This window comes from Oxyura jamaicensis, chromosome 1 (assembly GCF_011077185.1).
Source record: "Oxyura jamaicensis isolate SHBP4307 breed ruddy duck chromosome 1, BPBGC_Ojam_1.0, whole genome shotgun sequence".
Taxonomy (NCBI): Eukaryota; Metazoa; Chordata; class Aves; order Anseriformes; family Anatidae; genus Oxyura; species Oxyura jamaicensis.
The window spans coordinates 74,160,384-74,187,154 of record NC_048893.1 but is presented as its reverse complement, the minus strand read 5'-3'; the positions used below and the strand labels follow the sequence as shown (position 1 = coordinate 74,187,154).

Below are 26,771 nucleotides of genomic sequence, written 5' to 3'. Positions count from 1 at the left end.
CTGCGGCGGGCATGAGGCGATGATGGTGGGGGCAGGGACCGGGGCCTCGTCGGCCATGTGAGGCAGCGCCTCTGGATCCTGCACTGCGAGGGGCTTTTCATCAGCCGCACTGTTGCTTGAGGAACAGACGAGTTCGACTTGAACATAAATGAAAAAAATAGTGAAGACTTTCTGTTTCCCTGGCTGCTGGTCTTGCAAATGCATTTGGAGATCTCACTGCTAGTGAAAGCGCTTTTTGTGTGTCTTGGGCTGCGTTATTGTTAGAGAGGCTGTCCTCGGTGGCCTGGGGTTGTTCCTGTTTGTTTTTGACAGAGATGCTTATATTTCAGCCAAGGGGAAATGTTGGTCCTGCAGCTGGAAGCTGGGGTCGAGTACTACGGGCTGTGCTGGCAGCACTGGTCTCTACCAGGGAAATACTGATCAGGGGTGATACTAACACTAACACCACGCACAAGGATGGCCACTGGTACGGGACAGGGGGCCCTCGAATCACTGCAGTAAGCTGTCACCACGTGTGAAGCCCCTAATGCTGTAACTAGACTGACTGCTGTTCCTGTGTGGATTGCAAACAATGTTATGTGCAAGCTTGGTGCTTGCCTGCCATCAGGTAACAGCAGGGCTGGACCCTTAGCAATTTTGTTGACAGAGTGCAGTGAGAATAGAATCTGCTTCAGCATCTATCAGATCAGTTGGCTCTGTAGTGCAGATATGACTCCAAGTGCACTCGGGGAGCCAATTTTCTGCTGAGTAAGAGGGTGCCATATTTACATAGCTCTGAGGTTGTTCTTTAGAAATTTCTCAGTTGTGAGAGCAACATGACCACAAAGGTTTCTTTTTTGGTAACTGGTTCTCCAGGTTTTGCTCTGGATAGAAGTATTCTGGAGTGAGAGCTAGCCTCACCTTTGAGCTTTGAGAGAAAGACAAGCAGAGATGCAACTAGGAGATGGTTCCCTTTACTGGCTGCTGGGCTGCAATCATACGATCACGCAGACAGCACTACCCAGCAGATGTCTTGTACTCAGGGAACTGCTGATACCAAAGGACTGAGGGGACCAGTTCCCAAAGCATTCATCCAAGATTTGCGCTAGTCTGTGTTGTGCAGCTTCTGTTAGATCAAGCACCTTACTGTGATAAACTGTGAGGGGGAAAGGAATGTGGATGTGTTTCTAATGAGGAGCAAGTCTGCATTTCTAATTTGATCCTAGATCTCTGCTGAAGTCAAAAATCTATAGAGGCAAGTGAAAACCCGTGCACCTGCTTTTAGACTAAACCAAGATAAACAGGGATGCTAAGCTTTAAAAATACATGATTAAAAATAAATAAATTAACAAATAAATAAAAAGGCAGGCCTCTGTGGATGCTGGAGAAAGAGTTGTCCCCAGCCTCTTGGCCCTGGAGAGCAGCCTGAAATCGCAGTGCCTGCTTTCTGGGAGGCACAAGGGCATGTCTTCTTGCCCGTGCCAGGTGTCACCTGCCTCCTGTGGGGCACAGTGGGAGTGCCATGCAGGAGGAGGCACGCTTGCGGCCCAGGAAAGGGCAGCAGCGGCAGGTGCAGTACCGCTAGGCGCCCTGTGAGTGCAGTGAGGCAGAACGGGATCCACCGCTCGACCCGGGGCAGGGCAGCTCCGTGCAGCCTGCGGCATAGCCGTAATCGAGGCTGTGGTGAATTTAGTGTTCCTGACAGGCTGACAGCCCTGGAGACCTGTAGCCACGGAAAAGGTGCAGAGAGTGAAGTGACAGCGGCAGTTCTCTCTGGCCCACACGTGTCCAGGACTTGCATGGCTGCTGCTAGTGGCAGGTGAAGCCCCTGGCTTCTCTGGGCTGTTTTGCAGCAAGCTACAGAGACCGCAGCATGAGCAGAGACAGTAAATAGAGATTAAAGCTTTCTTGAGTGAAGATGGCTCTAAAATACCCAAGTGTTTTACTGTGGAGGGGAAAAGAAAAAAAAGAAAAAAAAAAAAAAAGGTGTTGTTGTTACTTGCTTTCTTTAAGGTCATGATTTCAAGTTAATTTCTTCAAGGAGCAGGCAGGAAACGTCTCAAATGAAGGCAAAGATCACGTGACTCCAGGAGCTGATGTTCAAGGAGGAAAGGAAATACATTGTGAGACCCACAGACTATAAATTTACCAGGGCTGAAATGCAGTGCACACAGTTGCCAGGCTTGCTGGATGTTGAAGCCGTTCAGTCTGCTCTGACTAGAAATGAAAATTAAACAAACAAACAAAGAAAAAAGTCCCAAAACAGAGACTTAGGACCTACTCCAAAGCCCATTACACTTGAGAAAAGGACTCACATTGACTTAATTGGTAGGTCTTTCTTAAACAGATCTGATAATCAATTCGAGTTCCAAAACTACAATCTTTCCAAATAAAACTTTCATTGCCTTTAGTGGGAGTTGCAAGATACTACCTTCCAATGGCTTAACAATCTCAACTGTGTTTGTTTAACGTACTGTAATGAAACCTTTCATGCCACTATAATCTACTGGATAAATAAGAGCCGTTTTCAAAGTTTATTGCTTAAGAAAATACATTTACCAGCTTACAGCCTTTATCTTGTGGCTTATGAGAAATAATACAGCATGTACCCAAGTGTATGCAATAAGTGCAGCACCCAGTCCTGCGCTCTGAGTACTCAGGACGCACAGCTGAGAGTTGCTCCATATACGGTAGAGTTACAGAAAGTGCATAGGAAATAACAAGCATTGATATTTGCACAGAAGTGAATGTGTATTAAAGCCTGTCTGTTGTCTTTTTTTTTTTTTTTTTTTTTTTTTTTAATTTCGTTGTTGTTTTGTTTTTAACTCTGAGAAAATCTGAAACATACAGTTTGACTTAGGCTCCAAAGGGATCTGAGGAAGACTGGAATTGAATAATTGAAGCTGATTCTTAGGGTCCCTCCTGTCATTTGCCTTTTGCCTCCAGCAGCTGCAGCTGTGGATTATCAGTCTCAATTACAGCCCCCCCCTTTTTTTAAAAAAAACTTTTTGCTTTTGTTGGGTTTTGGTATTATCTGAACACATATTTGTCTTTATGTTTATGTAATAAAATTTAATAGACACTATTGACACTGTATCTTGGTGTGAAGTCATTTGGCATGCTAATAAAAATAAGCCTTCCTGTTATTGTACATGGTAAAAATACTGAAATTGGTAAAACCCTATAAGGATCTTGGCTTATAGCCCAATGAAATCTAAACTGATTCATATTCCCAAAGGCTGGAAATATGAAAAAGACATACAGCCCGGTCTACATCCAGGCTTCAAACCACCCAAGTTGTTCATGAGGGGTACAGGTTTTACAGGTTGCTTTCTTTTTTTTTTTTCCAGAGGTACTGGTAGCTTCACCCTTTCTGTGCATATAATAAAATGGCAGGAAGGGCCTCATACTCGGTAAGGCCGATTCCCTCCCTGCTGGAAGGAGTCGGAGCATGTAAGCACATTCATCCTTGCGTCAAGTAACAAGAGTTAAGCTGTTTAAGTATGCAGGTCCAAGTAAAGTAGTTGGTGAGTTATAGAGTTGAAGAGCTGCACTTCATTCACGTTCACTCGTGTGATAATCCAGGGCACAGAGCAGGATCCAACGACAACTGTGGTCAGCGACAGATTTTTCCATTACCTTTGATAACTTTTGAGTTCAGCCCGCAAATAGCTGACTTCAACAGCTGTAAGGATGTATCACAGCAGCCTTCGGCCTGTTGCCACCGCTTCATGGAAAACGCACGTCTGCAGAGAGCCTTTCTCTGTCTTTTTCTAGTAGGAATTAATTTCATTATAGTTTCTACACAGAAAATGCGTATACCTGTTTTTTAACAATCCCATTTGAATGGTTTAGAAAATAGAACTTATTTTTCACCACGGTCATATTTTCTCCTGCATTTCAGAGGACTGCTGGAATCAGGACGAGTCTTGGCGTTTTCTGTGACATTTGTGTTCCAACTTCATTCATTGTCAGCACGGCCGTGAGTACAGAGTCATTGGTGTTGAAGAACCAGTAGAGGGAGCGCAAAACACTTACTTTATATTTCTCTCTTACATAAGCATTGGCTACTGTTTAAGGGTTTTCTTAATTTTTTTTTTTTTTTTTCCTGGAACAGGAAGAATTTTTGAAAGAGAATGTAATCAGAGGCTCAGATATCAAATCTGTGTAAGTCTTTGGAGTGCTGCATTTCCACGCTATAAATTACGTGCCTGTTTCCACCACTCTATTCCCCCTCCTGCTCTCCAGCCCCCCCAACCCAAATGTTCAGTTTTCCTGGGTGATTTCCAAGCAGGAACATGCATCCTCCAGAGTTCATGATGCTCGTGCCATTAGATTGTCACGTGAATTGTATTGTCACGTGAATTGTAACATTTGCTATTGGTAAACAAAGCTTACACACAGCATCAGAAGTGTAAAATATTAATTTTAAAAGACACAATATTTTGCAAGAGGGAAAGAAAGTAAACATCAGGAAGAAATACATGTTTCACATGCATGATTTATATGTTGCATAGCGAAACGTGCAAATCTGAGAGTTTGCTGAAGTGAGTTAAAGGAAGCCAAGCAAATTGAAACCCAGCTTAAAAATGTGAAGAGGCATTAAATCATTATTGTAAACCACACAGTGATGCGTTTTGAAGCTCAGTGCACCCATTATTAGGTATTATCATGAGATTTTTAATTAGTAGACAACCCCATTTTGTGTATTAAAGTTTTTATTCCTTAGTAAGAATTTTTTAAAATCACAAAATAGTGTGGAAATATTTAGATAATAGAATTCATGGAGTGCTGGAAAATACTGAATATAAAGATTGATTTTTAATATATCACATACTAAACTGTTCTAAAACAGCTGGTTTCTTGCAGACAGGATTTATTTTTTTTAATAATTTAAGACAGCATAAGCTTGTATCAAGCATAAGCATTGTAACAAAAGTGCAACTTTTTCAGCAAATCCTCCCAAAAGATATTTAACTCAAAATATCATTAACACATATTTTCTCCCTACAAAAATAGCATGTCAGACATCATTAATTGGATGTATTAACAACTATTTACATACAGCCACTCTGTAGGCTAGTAAGATTTTTTTAACGTTGTTTAAACACAGCGTTTGAGGCAAACAGTAGCAACAGCAGCAGCAAATGCACCAAACTGACTAACAGACCCAGGATACTTATTCACTCCGAGTCAGACTGTTGTGTCTCACCTCTTACATAACATTCAAGTGAGATTTCTCACAGTGCTACCTTGGCAACAAACTAAAAATATCTAGGCAAGGTCTTGGTTTAAGCCTTATTATAAAAGCTTTATCTGTGTAATTATCTGGCGTCTCGTTTGTCTCCAGAAAGGGAAATAGCAACATTTGAGAATGGGATGAGGAGAGAACCCATACAATAAACTTGTCCCCCGTGGGCTGATCGCCTCTGAATGCAAAGCAAGGGGTTTACCTACGGCCTCCAATCTGTGCCATTCACAATTTAGGATAAAATGGGTTCAGGCTGATTAACTGCTCTGTGTTTTCTCAGGGGGCAGTGGATGGGGGGGATTCTTTTCATAGTTCAGTGCAGAAACATTCATTTTATACAGCAAGGTTAGGTAGAAAAAATCTCTCAGGAACATAATTAAAAAGACAGGGTGAGAACAAACACACTTGCCACACCTGTATATCTTAGCCAAAAAAAAAAAAAAAAAGTAAACACAAGGTTACATAATGGGTCTGACCCTCCTTCCCTTGCACACCCACAACTCGCTGGAGCCAAAACCTTGCAGCATCCCCGGGTGCTCAAGGCACTGCAGGTTGGGACTCAGGGTTCATCTGACCACGGGCCGCTCCCTGATAAAGTGCTACCAAAGGCGCAAGGGTCTGCCCTTCCTTCCCTTGACTCGCTATCCCCTCTGCCCTCACTCTGAGCCCACCCAGGTCTCCCAGCCAAGGGCAAGTTCCTCAGTGGGACCCAGGGACACTGTACGAACCCACTCACAATAAGGTGCAACATTTAAGTTACGTTAGAGAGAGAGAGAGAGAGAGAGAGAGAGAGAGAGAGAGAGAGAGAGAAGTATCCTTACTATTCTTCCTTTCCTTCTTCTTTTTCCTTTTTTGTGTTTGTTTGTTTGTTTGTTTTCCTCCTTAACATATTTATGCATTTTTAAAGCCAAACATTACAAAAATACTGAGTAGCAAATTTTATCCTCGGCGGTCCGCCGCGGGGACCGAGGGTTCCCGGGGAGAGCGGGCGGCCGAATCCCGGCTCCCGGGCCCAGCTCCCCGCTCCCGGAGCCACCTCCCCCGGCCCGGCCCGGCCGGCTCGGCCCGGCGATCCTGCGCAACCGCCCCCGCCCTCCAGTCCCCGGGGCCGCGGATCCCGGCGGCTCAGGGCCCCTCGGCGGCGGCGGGCTCGGGCTCGGCGGCGGGCTCGGCGGCGGCGAAGGGATGCGGGAGGTGGGGCGCCGGGGACAGCCCGGCGGCGGCCGCCGCCTTCTCGGCGGGGCCAAGCACAGACGAGAGGCAGGGGAAAGAGGCGGCGGCGGCAGCTGCGGCGGCGGCGGCGGCGGCCGCCTGCGCCGGGATGCCAGGGTAGAGGAGCGGGATGGGGGCGGCTGGGTAGAGATACTTCTCCAGGCTGCCTTTATCCAGGAAGGGCTGCACGTAGGCGGCGGCGGCGGAGGGCGATATGAAGTAGAAGGGCAGGCAGAAGGGGGCGGCCGGCTGTCCGAATGCCCCCCCCGCGCCGCCGCCCGCCCCCAGAGCCATCAGCGAGCCCAGCAGCGTGGCCTCGGGTCTCACCAGCGCCGCCGCCGCAGCCTCGGCGCCCCTCGCCGCCAGCCCCGACGGGGCGGGCAGGGGGCTGCCGCCGCGGTCCGGCTTGAGGCGCTTGGGCGCGGGGGGCGCCTCGTCCCCCGACGGCTCCTGCTTGATGGCCAAGCCGGGCAGCGCCCCCGGCGCCGCCGCAGCCGGGGCTTGGCCCCGCTCGCAGCGCCCCTCGGCCTCGCCGCCGTAGCCGCTGTCTGTGTCCGTGTCGGTCTCGGCGCTGACCTCGGCGGCGTGAGTCCGCTGGATGACGGGCACGCAGTTAGCCTGGCCCTCCGGCTTGTGGCAGGGCGGTGCGGGCGGGGAGGATGAAGAGGAGGAGGATCCCTTGATGAGGGGGGCCGGCGGCGGGGACAGGAGGTGGGGGCCGGCGAAGAACTGCGAGGAGATGGAGTGCAGGTGGCCGAGGAGCTGGGCGCATCGCTGCTCGCGGGGGGTCCAGCTCTCGAAGCGGGAGAGGTACTGCAGCACTTCCTTGGCACACGTCTGGAAGCCCGAGTGGAAAGCGTCCAGGTCGGCCTGCACGGGAGACTTCATGGACCGCTCCCCTGCGGGGAAAGCCGAGAGGGGACGGTGTTTGCTCGTCCTGGGCCGCCCGGCTGCACGCCTCCCCCCGGGGCCCGCTTACCGCTCTGCAAGGCGACGATCTTCTGGTGCTGCTGCTCCGTCAAGGCCGTCAGCGCCTTCAGGTGTTTCAAAGTCAGCTCCAGCACCACCGCTTTCTCCAGGTGTCCCAGCGTCTGCAGGGGCAGAGGGGGAGGCGGCAGCTTGACAGCCTGCGGTGTGTCCGCGGCTCGGGGATGGCGACCCCAGGGGCAGGGGTCGGGGTGCCCGCACCCCACCCGCACCCCACGCAGGGGCTGCCCCACTCCTCACCGTCAGCTTCAGATGCTCGGGCAGCAGGTCTTTCAGCTGGGCGATGCACTCGTTAATCCTGTCTCGCCTCTTCTTCTCTATCAGCCTGTGCGGCAGCTTGTACGTCTCCTAGGGAGCAAAACCCGGGGAAGCCGGGCGGTAGGGGCACGCCGACCAAAAGCAAAACAAGTGTCACGCCGAGCTCCGCCGCCCCCGCGGGGACAGCGACAAGCGCCGGCAGCGGGGATGCTCCGGGGGGCGAAGCCCCGCCGAGAAATTTGGGCAGCCTCGGAAAACTTCCTCTTACCTTGCTCTCGTCCCTCTTCACGCCTCTTTTGGGCTTGCACATGTACAGGGACGGATAGTCCAGCCTGCAGAAAAACACAAAGGTCCTGCGGCGGCGGCGGGAGCCAGAGACCTCGACTGGGCGAGCGGAGCCGGGCGCGGCGGCCGGCTCTGCCTCCGGCGCCCTGCAGCGCTTCCCGCAGGAGCCAAGCCGAGCCGAACCGAGCCGGGAGGCAGCGTGCCGGTGCCTTACCCCAGAAAATCCCTGTGCTCCAGGAGCTGCCGCTCGGGCAGGCGGGGGATTCCTTCATCCATGGCTGACGGCGGCCGCTGTCTCGTCGCTGCTCTCGGTCGAAGCCGTGGGATGCTGCGAGAGGTCCCTGCAGATCCGCGGGCGGCTCTCTGCACATGCAGCCTCCGGCCCCACTCTCCCGTGCAGCGGCCAAAGTGTGCGGCGGGGCGGCTCGGCTCGGCACGGCACGGCTCGCCCCCCCCCCCCCCCCCCCCGCTACCTCCGCCGCTCCCCTTGCCCGCCTCGCTCCCGCTCGCCGCTCACACGCCCGCAGCGCCGCGGCTTTGCACCCAACGAGCCGAGCCGTGCCGAGCCGTGCCTGCCCGCGGGGCACGCGCGCCGCCAGCCAGCCCCGCACCCGGCTCACGTGCAGCGCGCGCCGGGCGGGCGGGGGGCCGGGCCTGGGGCGGGGCCCGGAAGGGGGGGCGGGGAGGGGGGAGCCCCCGACGGGCTGCGGACGGGACGGGGGGGGGGTCCCCGCCGCCGGCCCCCGGGGCCGCCCTGCGAGAGGCCGGCTTCCCCTGCGCGCCTCTGCCGCCGCGTTTTGTCCCTGCGTTTTTGATGTTTTAATCTTTTTCTTAATTATTATTATTATTATTGGGGTTTTGTTTTTATTACATTTTTGTATTTTATTTAATTTTATTATTTTTATTTACTTTTATTTCATTTTTATTATTTCCACTTTTATTATTTATTATTTTCCCTTTTCAAACGTTCCTTTCCCCAGTCCCCATCACTGCTGTCATTCCCCACCCCCCCGCCCGCACATAATCCCGCCTCACCCCGCGCACAGGGCCGCCAACGTGACCCGACCTCCCCCCGCCGCCGCCCCGTGCCCCCCCGGTGCCCGTGTGCTCGTGTCCCTGCCCCTCGTGCCCCCCGCTCCTCCCGGCCGTGCCGCAACGTGCGGGGGGCGGCGGGCGGGGAGGTGCCCGCCGGGAAATGGCAGCACCACTCACGCAGACAGACAGACGGGCAGGCAGACAGACACGCGGACACACGCACGCGTGACTCGTGATTTTTCCACGCCGGGGCTGCACGAGGGACCGGGAGCGCGGGGGAGCCGGGAGCTCCGCAGAGGGGCCGCAGGCTCCTGCCTCCCGGCCGGAAAGCAAGCGGCGCTGCAGGCTGGTGCAGCTCCTTCCCCGGAAGCCTGATGGAATTTTCACGTTGCCAGTGGCACGAAAACGGGGGCTAAAAATAAACCGGGCGCCGCACGCCTGTAGGTGTTTTTTTGGGGGGAGAGGTCCGAGCCGCTGCCAGTGGTGGAGGTGGGGCGAGCTGCGGCCCCGATCCCTCTGGAGGGGGAATTTTGGGTCCGCGGTAGGAGGGGGGGGGGGGGAACTTGTGGGGCGCCTCCTTTCCCTAACTGATACAGGGGAGTGGGGAGCAGGGGGGGAGCACTTTTGGAGCACCTCCTTACGGAGCACCTGAAGCATCTCTGGAGCATCTCTGCCAGCTTCCTCCTCTCTGGGACAATCTGCAAAGCGAGACTTTGCTTCCAGGAGGAGAAATCCTGATAGTGGGATTCCTCTGAAACCGGGTGGGAATGGAAATCAAAAATGATCGAAAGATGCAAAACATGATCTGAGGCAGCTGGAGGCTTTGCAAGAGAAGTTCAAGCAACATCTGTAAACTTCTTAGAGAGGTTTATAAGAGGTCACTTGCAGACAAGGATAAAAGGCTTCAGTGTCCAGGGAGAGTGCAAAATTCTCCTGGAAGATTCCCAGTTTAAAATGGCAAGATGGATCAAAGAGGTGATCAGCAGCATGACCATCATGGAAAAGAATGTTTTTCAGAAAATAAGTGGCAGAAGAAAAGCTTTGACCAATTTACAAGCCAAGATGAAGCACAGCAAAGAGTTAAGAAGCTGAAAAATCACTCAGAAAAGGAAACCAGAGGTTTGCAGGTCACCACAGGGCAAAAACAGCCTCCTGCTGAAGACAAGGGCTAGCCAGAGCATCGCTGATCCCAAATGCTCACCATCATTTTCAGCCTAGGAGGAAGGAATCGGAGTGCCTGTCCCAGCTGAGTCATTGCGAAAGCCACCCTCTTTGAGGAGACTCCATTTGGGAGGTTTATTCAAGTCAGTCAATAACCACGGCATAAGGGAATGAATGCCTTCGAGATACAGTGCTTAGGAGCACCGTATTTGTGAAGGTATTAACAAGGACTTTTGGGATAAATTGGACATTGGCCTACACGCAGATTTTCACTTATGGAATGACCAGATGGAGATCAGGAGAAAAATCGAAATGAGAGCAGACAAAAACTGGGTTAGGAAAGAGGTCTGGTTGTCCCAGTGTCCAGCAGGAGATGCTGAGGGAGGAGCAAGTGAGCGGAGTCTGCATGCGAGGAAAGCTCCTCAGCCCTGTCACCCAGGTCCCAATGGCCCGCGGTGCAGAGACTTCCTGAGCCAGAAGTGATATCTCTTAATGTGTTTAATGGGAAGCCAAAGACACTGTGAGAGGCAGAGGAGTTTGCCAAGGTGCTTAAATCATTGGTTGCAGCAGAGCATGAGGCCAGGAAGCAGAAAATGGTGAGAGGCTGGTCAGTCATAGGCAGTCCTGTCAGCGCAGCTCTGTGGCTAGTGCAGAGAGGAAGAAGAGAACTTTTAATTTCAGACTGCCACGCATAGCTGAAGAATGTAAAAGGAGGGAGACAGTGGTCATGCAGACACGCAGCTGAATTCTAAAGCAGAAATAAAACAACCTGACTGCGGGAAAGTGGTGGGCTGAGAGGAGATACAAGGTGCAGCAAGGCCTCTGCAGCGCTGGATGAGAGCAGAATGCCCAACCAGCTGCAGCAATGGGGTTACAGCCAGCCTGAAGGGGCAGAGATGAGGGCCCACTATTGTTCAAAACCAATTCAAAACTAAACTAAACTAAACAAACTACAAGGGGGAGGCTGGTCACTGAGGCAGTCCTAGGCTGTGGAATCCCATGGCCTGGGTGATACTAGAAATGGCACAAACTCTACCAGACCAGGCAAGCTTGGGCTTGGGCTACCACTGACCGAACTAATCAGCTCAAGAGGAATGATGGTGACAGGAGAGCACAGACACATCCAAACCTTGGAAAGTCAGATCAACGAAACAGAGGCACTGGTGCAGAAAGTCAGGTGTGATGGGGGGCAGGCCGGTCCTCAACACTGTGTGGGTGTAACTGCACGATGAACACCAGGAACTGTGCCGTCGGTTTGGAAATTCCCTTTAAAAATGTGTTTCAAGTAAAGCAAACCATTTGCAGGTATCTGGGCTGCAGTTAAAAGCTGCCCTGCCTCCTGGGGCAGTAAAATTAAAGGTGGCTCCAGCCTGAGGCCACTTCCAGCCCTGGCTGGTGGGAGGTCTGAAATCTGCCTGGGGACCTGGGGCCTTACCCAATGGCTCAGATCTTGTGGGTGTAAAACAGAAACGATCCCCATCTGTCTGCCGGGAGTTTTCCAGGAGCAGCAACCAGGAACAAGTAAAACAACTTCCCCCTCAATTCCCCCTCTGCAGTCACTGCCAAGAAGCTGTGTCCATGAATGACAACACCCTTGGGTTCAGCTTGGTCACTCACAATGCACCTCAAAGCTGTGCATTACCAGCAAGAAGTGGAGCTGGAGGATGAGGAAAATTGCTTTCTCAGCAAAGCCTCATCATCTGGTGCTTCGGTGATGGTTGGGCCTTATGTAACACACCAGCTCTGCTGCAGAGGCTGGTGGGGAAGGTATGTCACACCACGCCATCAGGAGGCCTTGAATGGCCTCAGCCTTTCAAGAGGTCTGTTGCACTTATGCTATTTATGGGTGCACACTGAGACCTTTGAACAAGTGGTAGGTGCAGTTACACATGGATGGTGATAAGTTCAAGGCTGGCAGCCTGTAACTGGTCCCAAAGGAAAGGGAGCTGTTCCAAAAGCCCGTAAGTTACCTCTGCCACACAGCTGGTGTTGGGGAATTTCCACTGAAACAAAGAAAGCCGTGAGACTGTGGAGCTGGCCCTCTCCCCAGCCACTCACGGAGGTACAGGTTGGTAGGACTCTGCTCCTGTTACAGAAGGTTTGTTTGTAGATTTGCTAACATTGCAAAAGGCTCGCACAGGTAGGGTGACAGCATTTCAGTGGCCAACAGAAAGCATTTTAGCAGTTTCAACTACTGCAATTCTTCCCAGTGGTTCAATTTGCAGATAAGTTGTGTTAGTATTTGCACAGGAGGAACACTATAGTAAGGGCAGACTGTGCATCCCCGCTATAGCTCACTCTGTGGGCTTAGGAATCCCAAATGTAGTTTGCCCAAGCATAAAGAAAAATGTCAGCTTTGCAACTACACATGTGGGCACAAACAGAGTAGCAGTGGTGCCTAGGCCAGGCAGCTGCTCCGGGGCTAAATGCAAGCAACATCGATGATTCTTAAAGAGGATGGATGCGGAGAAGGAGATGCTTGTTTCCTCTCTTACAAGTTGTAGGTGTGTAAATGCTTCTAGTTCACCCAAGGGGACTGAAGAAGGGTGATGCCAGAGAGGGAATATGGGCTCCCAAACCAGCCTGTGTCAGAAGGTGCTTCACAGAAAGCATCTCAGTAGCTAGAAAGTGAGCTGGGAAACCCAGTTGTCCTGAGACAAGGTATGCCTCTGGAGTACAACAAGGTGTATCCTTGGAGTACTAAGGGAAAAGTGCTCTGGTCGTGGTGAGAAAGTTTGGAGTTAAAGATGAAATACTGCATAAAAGTTACAGTGCATGGAAACAAACTGTGGAGAACTCTGTTCAGTGATGACTGGAGCAGGAGGTTCTGAGATTATTATTTTAAAACTGGCAGATGTTTTGAATTGTCCTCAATGTCTATACATTTCCAAAAAAAAAACTTAGCTAAGCTAAGGGAAAAATTCTATTGGGCAAGATTCAGGAAGGTCATTGAAAATGTGTGCAGATTAATGCCCCTATTGCAAATAACAGTCCCACAGAAACACAGAGAGACACCATGAAGTAATGTCTGACAGAGTTATTTCATTAATGGACTGCATTGCCTGATGTACTTCTGTTTCTGTCTGAAGTAGATTCTGGGAGTTGCAGACTATTTCACAAAATGCCCTGAAGCTCATCTGACACTAGTGCCAGATGTCCAAGCAAAAGACATCGTCTCCCTCCAAGTCCTAGGAGGTATGGCAGGATTGCCCAATGCTCAAGGGAGAAACACTGCATCCAGAACATTTCAACAGATCTGTGAGGTGTCTGGGATCCCTAAAACATCTCCATGTGACCACAGCCTGAAGGGTTGGTGGAATGTTTTTCTGCAGACTTGTAGTCAACTGGACTCCTCCTCGGAACTGCATCAAGTGGTAAGACCCAGCATATCCCAGTGCTTTCACATGCCTCAGGAGCAGCAAAGCCCTTCTTCATCATTCTGGTGAAAACATTAGGGCTCCAGCATGACATTTTGTAGAGTTTCAGGAGTTTCAGGAGAGGAACAAAGGGTTTTGGATCATGCATAGAAACACATGGTCCGAATATATATACACATATAGTTAGATAGATTTTTTAAAATACTTTTTTTTTAAGTGGAAATCTGAAATGTCTTACAGTCTTAGAAAAAACAGGGAGAGAATCTTAGAAAGGATAAACCTAGAGCAATACTGTAGGACTTGCCGTGTAAGGGCCTGTAGTACTGACCTGGATATTTACAGTGATATGCAGAGTACAGTGGGGTCCTGAAACAAAGTCCAGTGCTGCTCGTTAGAAAATGCTCTGTGTAAAAATATATCAGAAAATAAAATTTCTGGGTCTCACTCTTCCTCCACTCTTCCATAATTGCAAAAGTAGTCATGAAAAGAGAGCCTCCAGAAATTCTGAATGCACCTGGAGAGTATGCTGCAAGTGGCTGTCTAAAAATAAATCAAGGAGCAGGAAAACTGAGAAAGGAGAACAAAAATGTTTCGTATTAGTGATAGGAAAATACCTTGCTGCAGTGTACAGGGTAATTACAGATAAGTAAGAATGTGTCACTCATCACTTCTTGAATGATTTTCCCTCATTCTCTTTCGCCTGGGTTTATTAGAGCCTAGTCATTTAGAGCTCATGCAGGACAAAGGATGGGGCTGAGTTGGGGGCTCAGTCCCACTGCAAAAGAGCAAGACCCAGGCTCCTGTTGTACAAGTCCTCCTGGGCTCAGGGGGGAAGGCTTAGTATTTTATTTATTTATTTATTTATTTATTTTGAAACAGGACTCCAGTGACAGGGCCTCTAAATTCATAATCAGGTTCTCCTCTGAGCTAGGTAATCTTCAAGGACCCAAATTCCTGGTTAACCTGTAGGAGCAGAAAACATAAAAGTGCTTTTTCTGTCTCTTTCATTGTAGACTTTCTGCTTAAAACTGCCCTCAGACCACCCTGCCTGTCCTTTTGCTACATGGCAAGAGTGCATAAGGGCATACAGATCTGGAGGATACTGGTGTGTTGAGCTTTTAAGCAGAAGGACAGAAATAGAAATCATGGTATCTTCTGTGCCTGTCTTTAGGACGAGGGGTTTGAGCCAGGCTCTACAAAGTCATCCCCATTTAACTCATCTCCTAGCACACCCAGGCAAGCTCCACTGCACACCCCACAAAGCAAGCTGGAATTTGTATTACTTGCCCTTTTATGTGGATTGATATGATATTTCATGTTCTATTTTGGTTTTAAGCATGAACCTTTTCTTGGTGTAGCTAAAACCAATGCATCTCTGTGCCCCTAGGGCTTGACCATCCCATAACACTTGCTCTGCAGGATGGGACAGGAGCTGGGCACTGGCAGTGGTTTCATGGCTAGTGCCTGCAGCGGGACCTATCTCCCTAGCTTCTTGGGGGGATAAGCAGAGCAAAGGGGCAGCAGTAGCAGTTCCCTCACTTGAGCAAACTGGTTTTCAGCCTTCTTTCTGGGCCTGCCCACTGGAAGAGTTTGCTCAGAGCACTTAGCTGCATCTCGATGCAGTGAAGCGCATTCTGTGAGTTCAGCAACAGATGCCAGAGCCAGTCAGATTTCAGATTTACAGCTCCATGTCTGTAGAGTTCAGGACAGCTGAGAAGTGGACACTTTCTCAGAAGAGAGGGAAAACAAAACAAAACAAAACAAACAAACAAACAAAAAAAAACACCTCAATGTGGCATTGCTATTTGTCACCCTGCTTGTGCTGCTGGCATCTGAATCCCTGATGATGTGGAAGCTGGTGGCCCTTCCCAGCCTGGTCCTGCATGCCCTGTGGTGCCTTAGGGATCTATAATCAACACTTTGATTATTAGGGTAAAATTGATCATAAAGGGGAAATAGAATGAAATAAAATGAAAGTGCAGCTATCAGCTTGCTTTGAGTTTAGCACTCAAAATTTAATTTAATTTAATTTTAATTTTAATTAAATTTAAATGGAAAATGTCACGTAACTTATCTGTAATAGTTTAAAGCCCTAGATCATATTGCCAACACCAGACAGTAGCATGTTTTAGCAGAATTATGATGGGCATACTTTAATACGCACAGAAAAGCAAACTTCAGACACTCTGCTGCGAAAGACCACTTGGGCCTAGCCAAAAAGGTGCAGAGCCAGGGGCAGGAAAAGCTGTGTGCTGCCTAATGCAGCCTCTCACCACGTGACTTGGCATCTTTATATCTGTTTCTGTGCATTTCAAATGGCAGAAGTAGAAAACACCCATCACAAAGGTGCTGTGAGGCAAACTCGTGCACATGAAGCATTTTGACCTCCCCAGGAGCCATGCTCAGCAGTCATCACATGGTGACCTCAGGTGGGGGCGATCTCCTGAAGTCCCTTTGTCAGTGATGGAGGAGTTCTGCTGGAGCACAGGATGCGCTGCAGTTACTGAAAGCAAAATCTCTGGAGCTCATGGACTTTTTCAATACGTTTTTATGCTCCTTGCAGGTTATGAGTGCAAAAAAATCCCCCCTCACTACAGGACACTGTAGTGGTGCACGGCATCTGTCCCGAGCATGGGGCAAGGCAGAAGCCCCATCACGTCAAAACCAGGCATCCCCGTGCCCTGGCGCCGAGGAGCTGGGACAGCCAGCCCCTCTGAGCCCCCAGCAATGAACGTGGGGCAAGCCTGGTGTGGATATCAAAGCCAGTTAGACTCCTTCTCTCCCACCATGGGCAGCTGAAGGCCAGTGCCTCTTTCCTGGGGAGGAGGAAGCTCACATGCGGGGCAGGAAGTGGTGATGGAACAGCCAGCTCAGGAAGGGGCCGGGACCAGGAGTTTGTTTTTAACCTGCTTCTTGTTTATTTAAGCCCTGGAGGAAAGTGAATAAAAGCAGCCACTGAAAGGGGCTGGTGGTGTCGCAAGCATGGCTGGCCGCCTGTGGGGCAGCCCACTTCACTCAGTGGGGGCAGAAAATGCCTCTCCTTTGTTTTGAGCTGGAGCCAGGGTGTTAAAAACTGATATCCTGAGCCTGCTCCCTGATACCGGGCTGGGGCTTAGCAGAGCTGCTTTGAGGGGCTGCAGGGGGGTGTCCTGCCTGTCAGGCGCTGAGTGGAGATGGGGGCTGTGAGGCTGCTGAAGGAGGAATCAAGCCTGGGGGGTTTTGTCCTTTTTTTTTTTTTTTTTTTTTTTTTTTTTTTTTTGTTTTGTTTTGTTTTGTTTTTGTTTTTGTTTTGTTGTTTTTGTTTTGTTTTGTTTGTTTTGTTTTCATTTTGTTTGTTTGTTCTGTGCAGTGCAGGTGTATTTAACTTATTGCCCTTTGCACAGGTGTATCAGTCACAGATGGATTTGCACCTGGGGGCTGAAGAAGCCCTTGATTCTGCTGCCTGCTAGTGCTGCCTGTGCCACAGGGCTCACTGCTCCTGCCTTCACAGCTGCCATCTTGCAGACTTTCTGGCCCCACCAAGACACATAACACTGTACACTGTTGATTCTGCAAGTGGGGCAGCACCAGCTTTTAAGCAGCTTTCTCCAATGTTCACATTTCCCTCACATTGCTCGTGCTCCCTGCTTTGGGCTCCCACTGCATGCAGATTCGTGCCCCACCAAAGCAGGGCTCAGTGGTGGAACCAATGTCCTAGATACAGGCAAGGGGAAAATGGGCGCTACTTCCCCCTGTCTGCAGTCCCACAGTGCCCCACAACCCCTATCTATCCCCACCAGGTGCTACAGGAGGTCCCAGCTACATAGGGCTGGCAGAGGGAGCCAGGATTGGGGTCATCCTGCATCTTCTAATTTTCATCACCTCCTCCTGTTAGTCTTGTCTTGAATGGTCCAAAAAGGGACCCTTGGTTGGACCAACAAAAGCTCATGCGTTTCAAAGAGCTCTAAGACATTTTTAGGATGAATTTCTGTAATTCTGTTCCCTTAAGAGAATAGATGGATATGCCCTAATCTAGTTGTACTGCTCCTTCCAAGTTTGCTTAAAAAGTAATGAAGACATTACAAAAATCCAGCTGACCAAAAACAAAAACAACAACAAAAAAAACAGCTCTGGACAGTCATTTCAGGTTAAACTAATGCAATTATCATTCTTATCCATATTGTCATGCAGTTAGTCCCGCTGAGCCTAGCGCTCAACTGTCCTGATTTTTCATCATAAATTCTCTTTGTTCTTCTTCAAGTATTACTCCTGATTAAGGGCTGCAATTTGAGAAACTTGATGTCAGATTTTAAAGGGACAGTTTATTTTTCTTTTACCAAGTTTGTTTTGTGTGGATAAACTCACATAACACATTGACATATTTTTGACTCTTTTTTACTTTTTGGTTTCTTTTGTGGATGCTCTTCTTAATTCTTCTGAAAATATCATAGAGCTTGTGCTCTCAGCAAGGGTGATAAACGTGTTTGCAGGTGTTGCTTTGCATGGGGAGGAGAGCTGAAATGGAAGCAGGAACCAGGAATGCAAATTCTTGCTGCAATTTGGGTCACACGTTCAAAGGGAATTATCATTCCTCAAATGCTTTCTCACACAGCAGGACATGGGAGTGCAGGGATTGCTGCCTTGGACCAGGCTCCCAGCTCATCTACTTACCTGTCTTGTCTCTGAAGGTATCCAACTGCTGAGTGTTGTAAAACCAGAACAAGGAGCGCTGAATGGCCAATTATCACTTGCCTATAGGAAAAAACATTTCCTAACCTTAGGCATTTGTCACTTGTCTTGTCCCCTGAAGAACTCCAGTATATATCTATTTTGCATTATTATCTCAAATGAGGTAACCCATACCCACAACCGATATAAATGCCCATGCATTTTTCTGACCTTCTGAATATCTCGACAATCTCCTGTGGCAGTAAATCATAGTCTTGCAACAAGCTGCCAAACACATCCCCATTTCTCCAGCCATTTGCTGTTCATTTTCAAAATCAAATCAAACATTCCCATTCTCTTCTACTGAGCAATAATTTAGATTTTCTTGTGCCAACCTCCCTTGGGCTTCTCTGTCTCTCTCTGTATTGGTCAGTCAGCACCACCTTTATTAGTATTCCCTTCTGCCCCTGGGTCCACCTTTACACAAGAGCTTTCCCATCATCTTCAGCAGGAGTCTCTTTGGCCCTTGATGCACAAAATGCTCTGCCCTCCTGGGCATCCCTGCTGTTGATTCACCAGGACTGTAGATGTGGGAAGAATTATTTTGAGGTCTTGGCAAAGTGAGTCACGCTCTAGATAAAACTGTGCTGAAATCAGGAGCTGTCTCAGCTGTGTTGCTGATAAGATTCAATCTTTTTACTGTGATCCAGGCCAAGCCTACAGTGGGTACCTCAGCCAGGGTCTGGTCACACCATCCACCATCTTCTGTTTCACCCTGTCAAGGCCAGACCTCTTCTCTCACCATCCCTGTGCCTCTCAGTAGGCTTCCTACCATGTTGAAGCCATTGACCTGTCAGTGCCAGGATGGCTAACACAGCTGCACAAAATCTTGCTTGCACCAGAAATCTAATTTTGCAGTAGAAAAATGTACCGCATGAGTCTTCTCTTGGTACTAATGGCTGGTAGAACGGATGTAAAATGAGAAACCAAAGTAGGAGAGGGATTTAAAAAGCAATTACAACTGTCAGTCAGAGAGACCAAAAAAAAAAAAAAAAAAAAAGAAAGTAAATTAGCAAGACATGTTTTTATGGCACTTCAAGAGCAATGGGAGTGAGGGCTCAGTTGACAGCATTGCTTGGAAGGTGCCTGGGAAAGCAAAAGCAGATCACTCAAATGTCCCCGGTTCAGCTGTGCCCTGTACCTGCCCAGAGGTGATCTGGGCCCTAGAGGCCATACAAAGCTTGCAAGGAGCTGCCAAAAACACCACTGCCACTACATAGCACTCCCTTGTGCTACTCATTTGGACTGCTTATGGATTCAGGAGACAAAAGGTTGTTTTTCTTTTGTCTTGTAGTTTTAGCTTAAGGTTTGATACAGTGGACATCCAGGGCATGACTGCCTGTGACTGTGCCTATGTAAAATGGCTCATGCTGGCAAGAGGCAGATGACAGACAGTCAGAGATATCACTGACGTAATTTTAAGGCTGGGTGAACATGCTGCAGCTGGAAAAGCACTAAAATGGGCATTTAAACACCCTTAACAGACAGCTGTATGATAGGCAGTGCTAGCGGAGTTGCTTCTCAAGTTATTCAACACATCCCATTATACAACCCCATTTTCAGTCAAGTAAAGCTTTGCCAGATTTTTGAGGTGATTTTTTCCATGATGGATGTCTGTCTCAAGCTGACTTTTTTTGAGGGAAAGATTCATCCAGACTGGTTTGACCAACTCCTAGCACCCAGTGCAAGAGGCAGGGGCAGGAGAAGCTGTTTGACACCACGCCAAGCGTTTCTTGTGACCTTTTCGCTCAACAGCTCTAGCACACCCCTGCTTTGGAGCAGGGATTTGAAATTTGGCAAGAGGGACATATGTTGTGTCAGGGATTTGCTTTTTGTTTTCCATAAGCAAATTTGTTCTGCTTGGTCAAGTTTTAAATCTTGAAGGACAGTGAAGGAGCTACAGCTTGCCTGTGGTCACCAACCTGCATATCTGTTGTGCCGAGGAGGCCACTTTACTGGCTGATGGGCAAATGTCCTGGTGGCCATCAGTGGCACCTCTGGCTCAGTATAGGCAGGCATGGAGTGAAATGACCTTTTGGCCACTCAGGGTTTGCATGACCAGAGCAGGAACAGCCTGACTTAAATGTGGTAGGGGAAACACTGACTTGAAGGCATCTCTGGCTTGCTGCATTGTGCATCTTGGTATACAGCCCTGCTAATGAGCGATGGGGCTGTCAATACAGTGTGACACCATGGGATTTCTGTCTTTCTGTGACTTGAGAAACTACAGCCAGAAAGCTGTATTAGAAATGATTATAATCACACAGTCCAATATTGAGAGGTTTAGAAGTGCCAGGAATGAACTGACCTGTGCAAATTCAATTCACTTTCCAAAACTGGTTTAAAAGAGATATCTGTCACTACTTTCTTCCTTCTACACAGCTGGCCTTTCCATCTGAAGTTTAACATAGTCTTAGTTACGGTGTATTGATAGCCCACAATCTTTTGTTGCTTTTTCAATATAGCTTGAACTGGAAGTGTTTGAAATCAGTTGAGATTTCACAAATGTACTGTTGCTGTGTATCCTAAAAGCAATACCCCTTCTTGCAGGTTGTGCAGCAATGGCATGAAAGAGATGTTTAGGACTGAGAACCAATTTTTGCCATTAGCCCGCCAGCTTTTATGTGGATATCTGTGAACTTGCAGGTTTGTGCAGAAGGAGCCCAGCTCTTTGATGCACCACACCATGGGGTGGTACAGGATATTCAGTGTGTTCTTGACCACATACACAGACCCCATCATAATTGTCTAATACACCAGTCTCTCTCTATCATCTGATCATTGCCTGTACCAAGACCCACATCAACTGATATTTATAAAAGAAATACATCCAATAACTTTAACAGTAACAGTGCTATGTAAGGAGGCAACCGAAGTTCCTACAGCATACTATTTCTAATACTGTTAATTCTTCCACAATGAGATGTATGAATGCAGGAATTAATGATCTTACTCTAAAGGGACGTGACTGGGCTCAGATGGCAGGAATGCATCCCATGGGATGGCCATAAATACCCCATATGGCCTTGGACACATCGTGACCCAGCACAAGTATGTTTCAGGGTCACTTTGCAATGGCATTGCTTGGAGATAAGCACCTAAGTACTCTGGTGGACCTACTGCAATAGGGTCCTCAGGAAAGCCCAATTTTACAGAAGTCAATTGTTCTGTGGCTCAGTTCATCATTTTAAAATGGCAATATAAGCAAATCCTTGGTCTTTCAGGGGCACCTTATCAAGTTGTTTACTAATCCTCCTGCCAGACTAGGTAGGGGCTGTGGTCTGTCGCTTTGCTCTTCTCATGCTGTGGGACTTTCTACAATAAGAGAGGGACAGGAGAGAAGGTGGAGCCTTCCTGAGTCCACAAGTGCAGAACGAGGTTTCCTGGAATTAAGAACCACTGCAGCCACTCCATGTGCTCTGTGTGCCCAAACCACAGGGAAGTGCATGCTATGGGAAAAGCTCTGAAGGAAGCACTTGGCCCAGTCCCTGCTTCCTCTGAAGAAAGGCTGGGGGAAGAGGAGTTGCTGCATGCTCTCGGGTCCTGACATACTCAGGCTCTGATAGACCACTACTGAATAAGAAAGCCAATGGATGCAGTGAGGTGGAGTAAGCAGGAGCAGGGTAGGACAGGGCCCTATTTTAACACAAGTCCATTAAGGAATGGGTGACAACAAATTAATGCTAAGAAATGCAGTGGAACTCAGGCTGGAGGGAGGGACAGAACAAGAGAGCTGTGGCCACTGTGTCTTTGGGTCTACCATGTTTATTAGAAGATTTCCATCTTGTTTCATTAATACAGTTCTCCTTTTATTTAGTGTACTACCCTGTATGTTTCATGGTTATTACCCATGGATGCCCAAGGGGTTTGCACAGGTGAGGGGCTTAACTGTCCTATGTGTAGTCAGTTTTGTGCATAACACTGAAGCAAATTGAGAGGAGTTTGCAGCTAATTAAAAAGCTACACTTTAAAATCATTTTTACTAATTACTAATATTTAGCAGCACTATTTTAACTGCAATTTCCATGTTCCATGGGGATTTGAACTCTGCTAATTTCCCACTAACTCTCTTGGCACCATTTAGCACATCAGAATGACCATGAAATTGAAAAACCTTAGTCATTTCACTTCTCTAGGAATTTGTGCTGGCAGTAACAGGAAAAATATTTGGTAAAGCAAAAATATGACCAAATTCATGCCCTTCTTCCCCTCTCTCCCCAAAAGGCAATTGTGCTATAGTCATGTCTGACCTGGAGGAGCACAGGAGCTGCTCCGGCCACAGGCTGAGTTGCCCTGTAAGGCTGGGCAGTGAGCTAGTGCTAAATGGTGTTCTCTTGGCCACAGACTGAGTCAATATCTGTCAAAATCAGTATCTTGATCTGATCTTGATCAGAGCTGCTATCCCTGTGCAACATCAGACACCAAACCCTGGCAGAATGAGCGCTAGACCCCAAGTGTGTTGTTTCCTGGACTCCTGCTCTGCTTAGCAGACCACGCTCCTTGTTCCTGTAAGACAGAAATGTCCTTTAAAAAGAATGAAAAAGAGAAGAGGAACATGAGGCTTCTGTTTGAAACTGGGCATTTGCAGCATCCCCAAATAATCCAAGAAAAATAGAATGCATCTTTTTTTTTTTTTTTTTTTAATGCTTATCTACACAGATCAATGTCAGCTCTCACTCATTCACTGCTTTTAACTATTTAAGTTTGTTCCCCTTATTTGGGTCTCAGCCACCCACCTTTGTTCTAGATGCTTTGATTAAAACAATTCTGTCTTTCCTGGGAGTGCTGGACACAGTGCTTTCTGGTCCTCTGTTGCACACCCAGCATCCCACACCTTGCCCCACACAACTCCTCCCTTTACATTCCCACTCTGTCTCCCTGTTTACAACCAGTGGGTATCCAGAAGTTGTGTTACTGCCCTGGCCCCATGGCTGCATCACTTGCTGACGCTGTGCACACCACCTAACCTTTCCTTGCCTGAGCCCCCCTGTCCATTATGGCAACAAGGATGCATCAGTCTTGGTAGGATGAGCCTAGCAGCAAGAGTTTGTTCTTCTGTGTTTGCTTTCTCCACTTGTAAACTGAGTATCATAATACTTCCCTAGATCAAAGGGGGTACAGCGAGAAGTAAATAATTAATGTATGTAAAGCACTTTGAAAGATGAAAGATGCTATATAAGTACAAAGTATTAACTACAAAAAACATAGCCCTGGTTAATGATGTAACCCTCTGGTTTATTCTGTAAGAAATGCATGAAATCTAAATAATTGCCACTAACAAATTAAGAGTTAGATTATGCCAAGCCCTTTAAAAGAGCTGTGTAGGAGACTGAAAGTCTTGCTTCCTTCTGTGGCTAAGTTAAGACTTCTGTATGAGCAACAGGAGCTTAACAGGAATTTGGACAGGAGGGCACTTCCTGGATTACCAAATCATCTCAAGCAACCATGTCAAGGGGAGTAATTCAAAAATTGATAGTGCACTGTCCCGAAACAAGTTATGTTTTGTGCTGTTCCCCAGCCTCACTGCTCCAACGGTTAGAAACCTTCTTCTGGTTTCCAAACGAAATGTATTCATGGCCAATTTGTATGCATTTGTCCTTGTGCCAACATTGTTTTAAGCTTAAGATATTTATAGACCTATCATGTCCTCTCTAACCTTTAATTTTGTCATATTGAACACGACAATCCTTTTCAGCTTCCTGTTGTTAATTAGGGTCTCCAGCCCCCACCAAGCACCCTACCAACATGTTGTTATGCTTGTTGCAGCCACAATTCATCTTTCTCAAACAGAGGTGAATAAAGTTGTATGCAGCCTCCTCAGAGGGTCCACCAGTACTTGTTCTCTGTCATTAATCCTTTCCAGGCCCTGTTGGATGTGTGTGATACAGCCTTTTTCATGGCTGTGTCACATTGCCATTTCATAGTAATACTGTGATCAGCCAATGTGCTTGAATCTTTCACTGGATTTTGGTTTTCCCAGATAAATTCTTACACTTGAGCCTTACGTGCCAAACCTTATATTTGGCACAATTGGATTTTGTCCTATTCCCATTGTTCCCATCATCAAGGTCATGCAGTTCTTCCTGTTTGATAGGCTGTAGCCTCTGGTGTATTGACAAGCACTTGCGTTTCTCTGTCATCAGGAAATTTCATGATGCACTCCTCCCTCTTTTGTGTGACAGGCAAATACTAACTAAAAGCAGTCCCCATGTGGGCCTCATATGATCCCACTAGCAACTATCTTCTGCAAACAGCACATCTTGCTTCCATGCTGCTCTATCTCACCTGTCTTGCAGAGATGGCTGAGGTTCTTCCAGAAGGAAAGACAATACAAGTCTGTAGGGCCTACTGGACAGAACCAGTGCTTTAAAAGAGCTTGTGTTCCCTTGGGGACATTGCAAAAGAGAGTCAGAGAAGTTGCAAAGCCCTGACATTTCATAACAATACTAAGCCAAGAAAATATAATGCTCGGAGTAACTTTGGATGGGAGGGAATATTCTTCAGCATCTGGTGGAGCACATGCAGTCATTCTGGCAGTGCAGAAAGTCCTCAAGAACCCTTTCACAGAAAGGTCACCAGTCTGAGGACACCAGGCCATGCTGATGTGGCTGATCAGAGGGAAACCTAGCCTGAGGAAAGGTAGAGAGTGAGACAAGGGTTGGATGGCTCTTTCAGGGGAGAGGGTGGTGGGAAGAAGTCTGGTCCATAATCCATCACACAGCTCTGGCCTCTGTTTTGCATATGATAAAGAGTAGGCAGCTTTGACCTTTTAAAGAGGTGATTTAGAGATGTTTTGCATTGATGCATCAATGAAGAAAGAGAATGGCTATTGATGAATATCCTTCAGGCTTTTTTTGAGGCAGAAAATTATGGCACAGTATGTAAACAACTCTGCAGTTTCTAGGACAAACTCGGAGACAGGAAGAAATGAACCCTGATATACTCAGTTCTCCTGTCTCCAAGAAAGATCATGGGCTCTGTTTTTGATCCAGCCAAGAGCTAGGGGGATGTCTTGGCCATGCCAGAGTCAGCAACAAATTTTGTTTGGGCTGGAGATGTCCATTCTAGTGCTGAGGTGCTTCATGGATCCAAAGGTGACTCTCTGAGGAAAGCCAGACATTAGTGTGGAGCCTGGCTGGAGGAAGGTCACAACCATTTTCTTCTGAAAGACTGAGACCCTGAGACCTCTTCAGCAAGCTCCACTCAGGAGCACAGACTCGACCTCCTGGGCAGTCAATGCCTTCCAAAGAGACCAGAATATGTATTTCAGGCAACTGCAGTGTCTGTGAGTACATCAGACTTTTAAGTATGGTTGGAGCAGTGAATAACTCAGTGAGACTACCTCAGTGCCAGCATGAGACCGTGAGCCAGCTGCAGAAACAAAGTCCCAAGTGTCTGTGAGTGCCAGAACATCTGAAAAATGAGATACATATGCATATGCACCACAAAGTTTGTCCCAGATCTGTGGAGAGAGCACCTTATTAGAGCTGCCTGTAGCATTACACCAACTCAGAAGCACTTTGTTTTTCATGTGTCTCTTGAAAAAATGACTTTCTAGTTTTAGTACAAAGCTTTGATTGCACGGGACAAGCTGAGGACGTTTGACACCTGCTGCCATGAAGGAGAGCTCCTGGGCTCCTGTGCCGAATGATTCCTCCATCCCGGCTGTGCGTCCCACCTGCAAAGTCAGAACTGAGTAAAACCAGAGCTTTGGCAGACTTTAAATATCATTGCTAAACCAGGTGGGATTTCTTGCTGTCTGTCCTTCCCCTTCTTTGTGGACTCCCTATTTGAGAGGGATGTAAACCCAGAGAGCTGAACAGTGAGAGCTATGCCTTGCTTTTTTCTTTCAAGCCATCTTCACGCTGTACAGAGATAGACTCAGTCCTGTATCCAAAGCTCCTATTCATGCAGTTGCAGCATTGTATTGGTCACTTGACTTAAAACAGTAACAAAAATCCAAATTCCTACATTGTGTAGCTAGAAAATAAACCAGTGGTAGCCAAATGCTGAAGCTGTGTTGGTAGCAGAGGAGAAGAGCAGCAGGAGATGCCACCATGCCTTTTCCATGGAAAGGGCAGGGGTTGCCCCATCCTAGAGGTGGGACACCACCAAAGGTTTCTGGCCCACAGGGCTGCTCCAGCCTCATGCCAGCACCAATTTCCTCAGGACACAGGAAGAGGCTGAGTGGCCCTTAGCTCTGCTTCCCCTCTGCTTGTTTGCCCACCATGGGGTGCAAGCAGTGAGGGATTGCTTGCTGGGATTTGGGGGGAGAAGACTGTGGTTTCTCTGGATGGGTTTCTTCAGGGTAAAATTGAGATCAGCAGCCTTGGAGGGAGATGTTGCTGCCTGCAGTGCTGGCTGCGTCCAAGGACTGTTGTGGTCCTGACATTATATAGCAGCCAAAGTCTGCAGATGCCTGCTCCAGGAGAAAAACCCCAGTGGGGATGGTGGGGCTTTTCTAGGGAGAGATTTGAGCTAATTCAGCATCCATGGCGTGCCACATGCCATTGGGACCA

The 26,771-nt window shown here is 48.1% G+C and overlaps 1 protein-coding gene across 1 annotated transcript; it reads right to left on the bottom strand.

Annotated features, from left to right (window-relative positions):
- Positions 1-4,679: 4,679 nt before the first annotated feature.
- On the bottom strand, positions 4,680-8,500 carry BHLHE41 (basic helix-loop-helix family member e41). The gene is made up of 5 exons (XM_035321412.1): positions 8,187-8,500; positions 7,956-8,019; positions 7,670-7,777; positions 7,422-7,533; positions 4,680-7,341 (listed from the first exon to the last, which is right to left on the bottom strand). Exons 1-5 carry the CDS (start codon positions 8,246-8,248, stop codon positions 6,356-6,358), a joined length of 1,332 nt encoding a protein of 443 aa, XP_035177303.1. The 5' UTR covers positions 8,249-8,500; the 3' UTR covers positions 4,680-6,355.
- Between the last annotated feature and the right edge of the window lie 18,271 nt (positions 8,501-26,771).

Excerpts from the sequence above, each read along its gene's own strand:
- BHLHE41 (XM_035321412.1), bottom strand. The coding sequence starts at position 8,248 with ATGGATGAAGGAATCCCCCGCCTGCCCGAGCGGCAGCTCCTGGAGCAC. Across the intron at positions 8,020-8,186 it reads GAGCACAGGGATTTTCTGGG|GCTGGACTATCCGTCCCTGT; the intron begins GTAAGGCACCGG and ends GTTTTTCTGCAG. Across the intron at positions 7,342-7,421 it reads GATCGTCGCCTTGCAGAGCG|GGGAGCGGTCCATGAAGTCT; the intron begins GTAAGCGGGCCC and ends CTTTCCCCGCAG.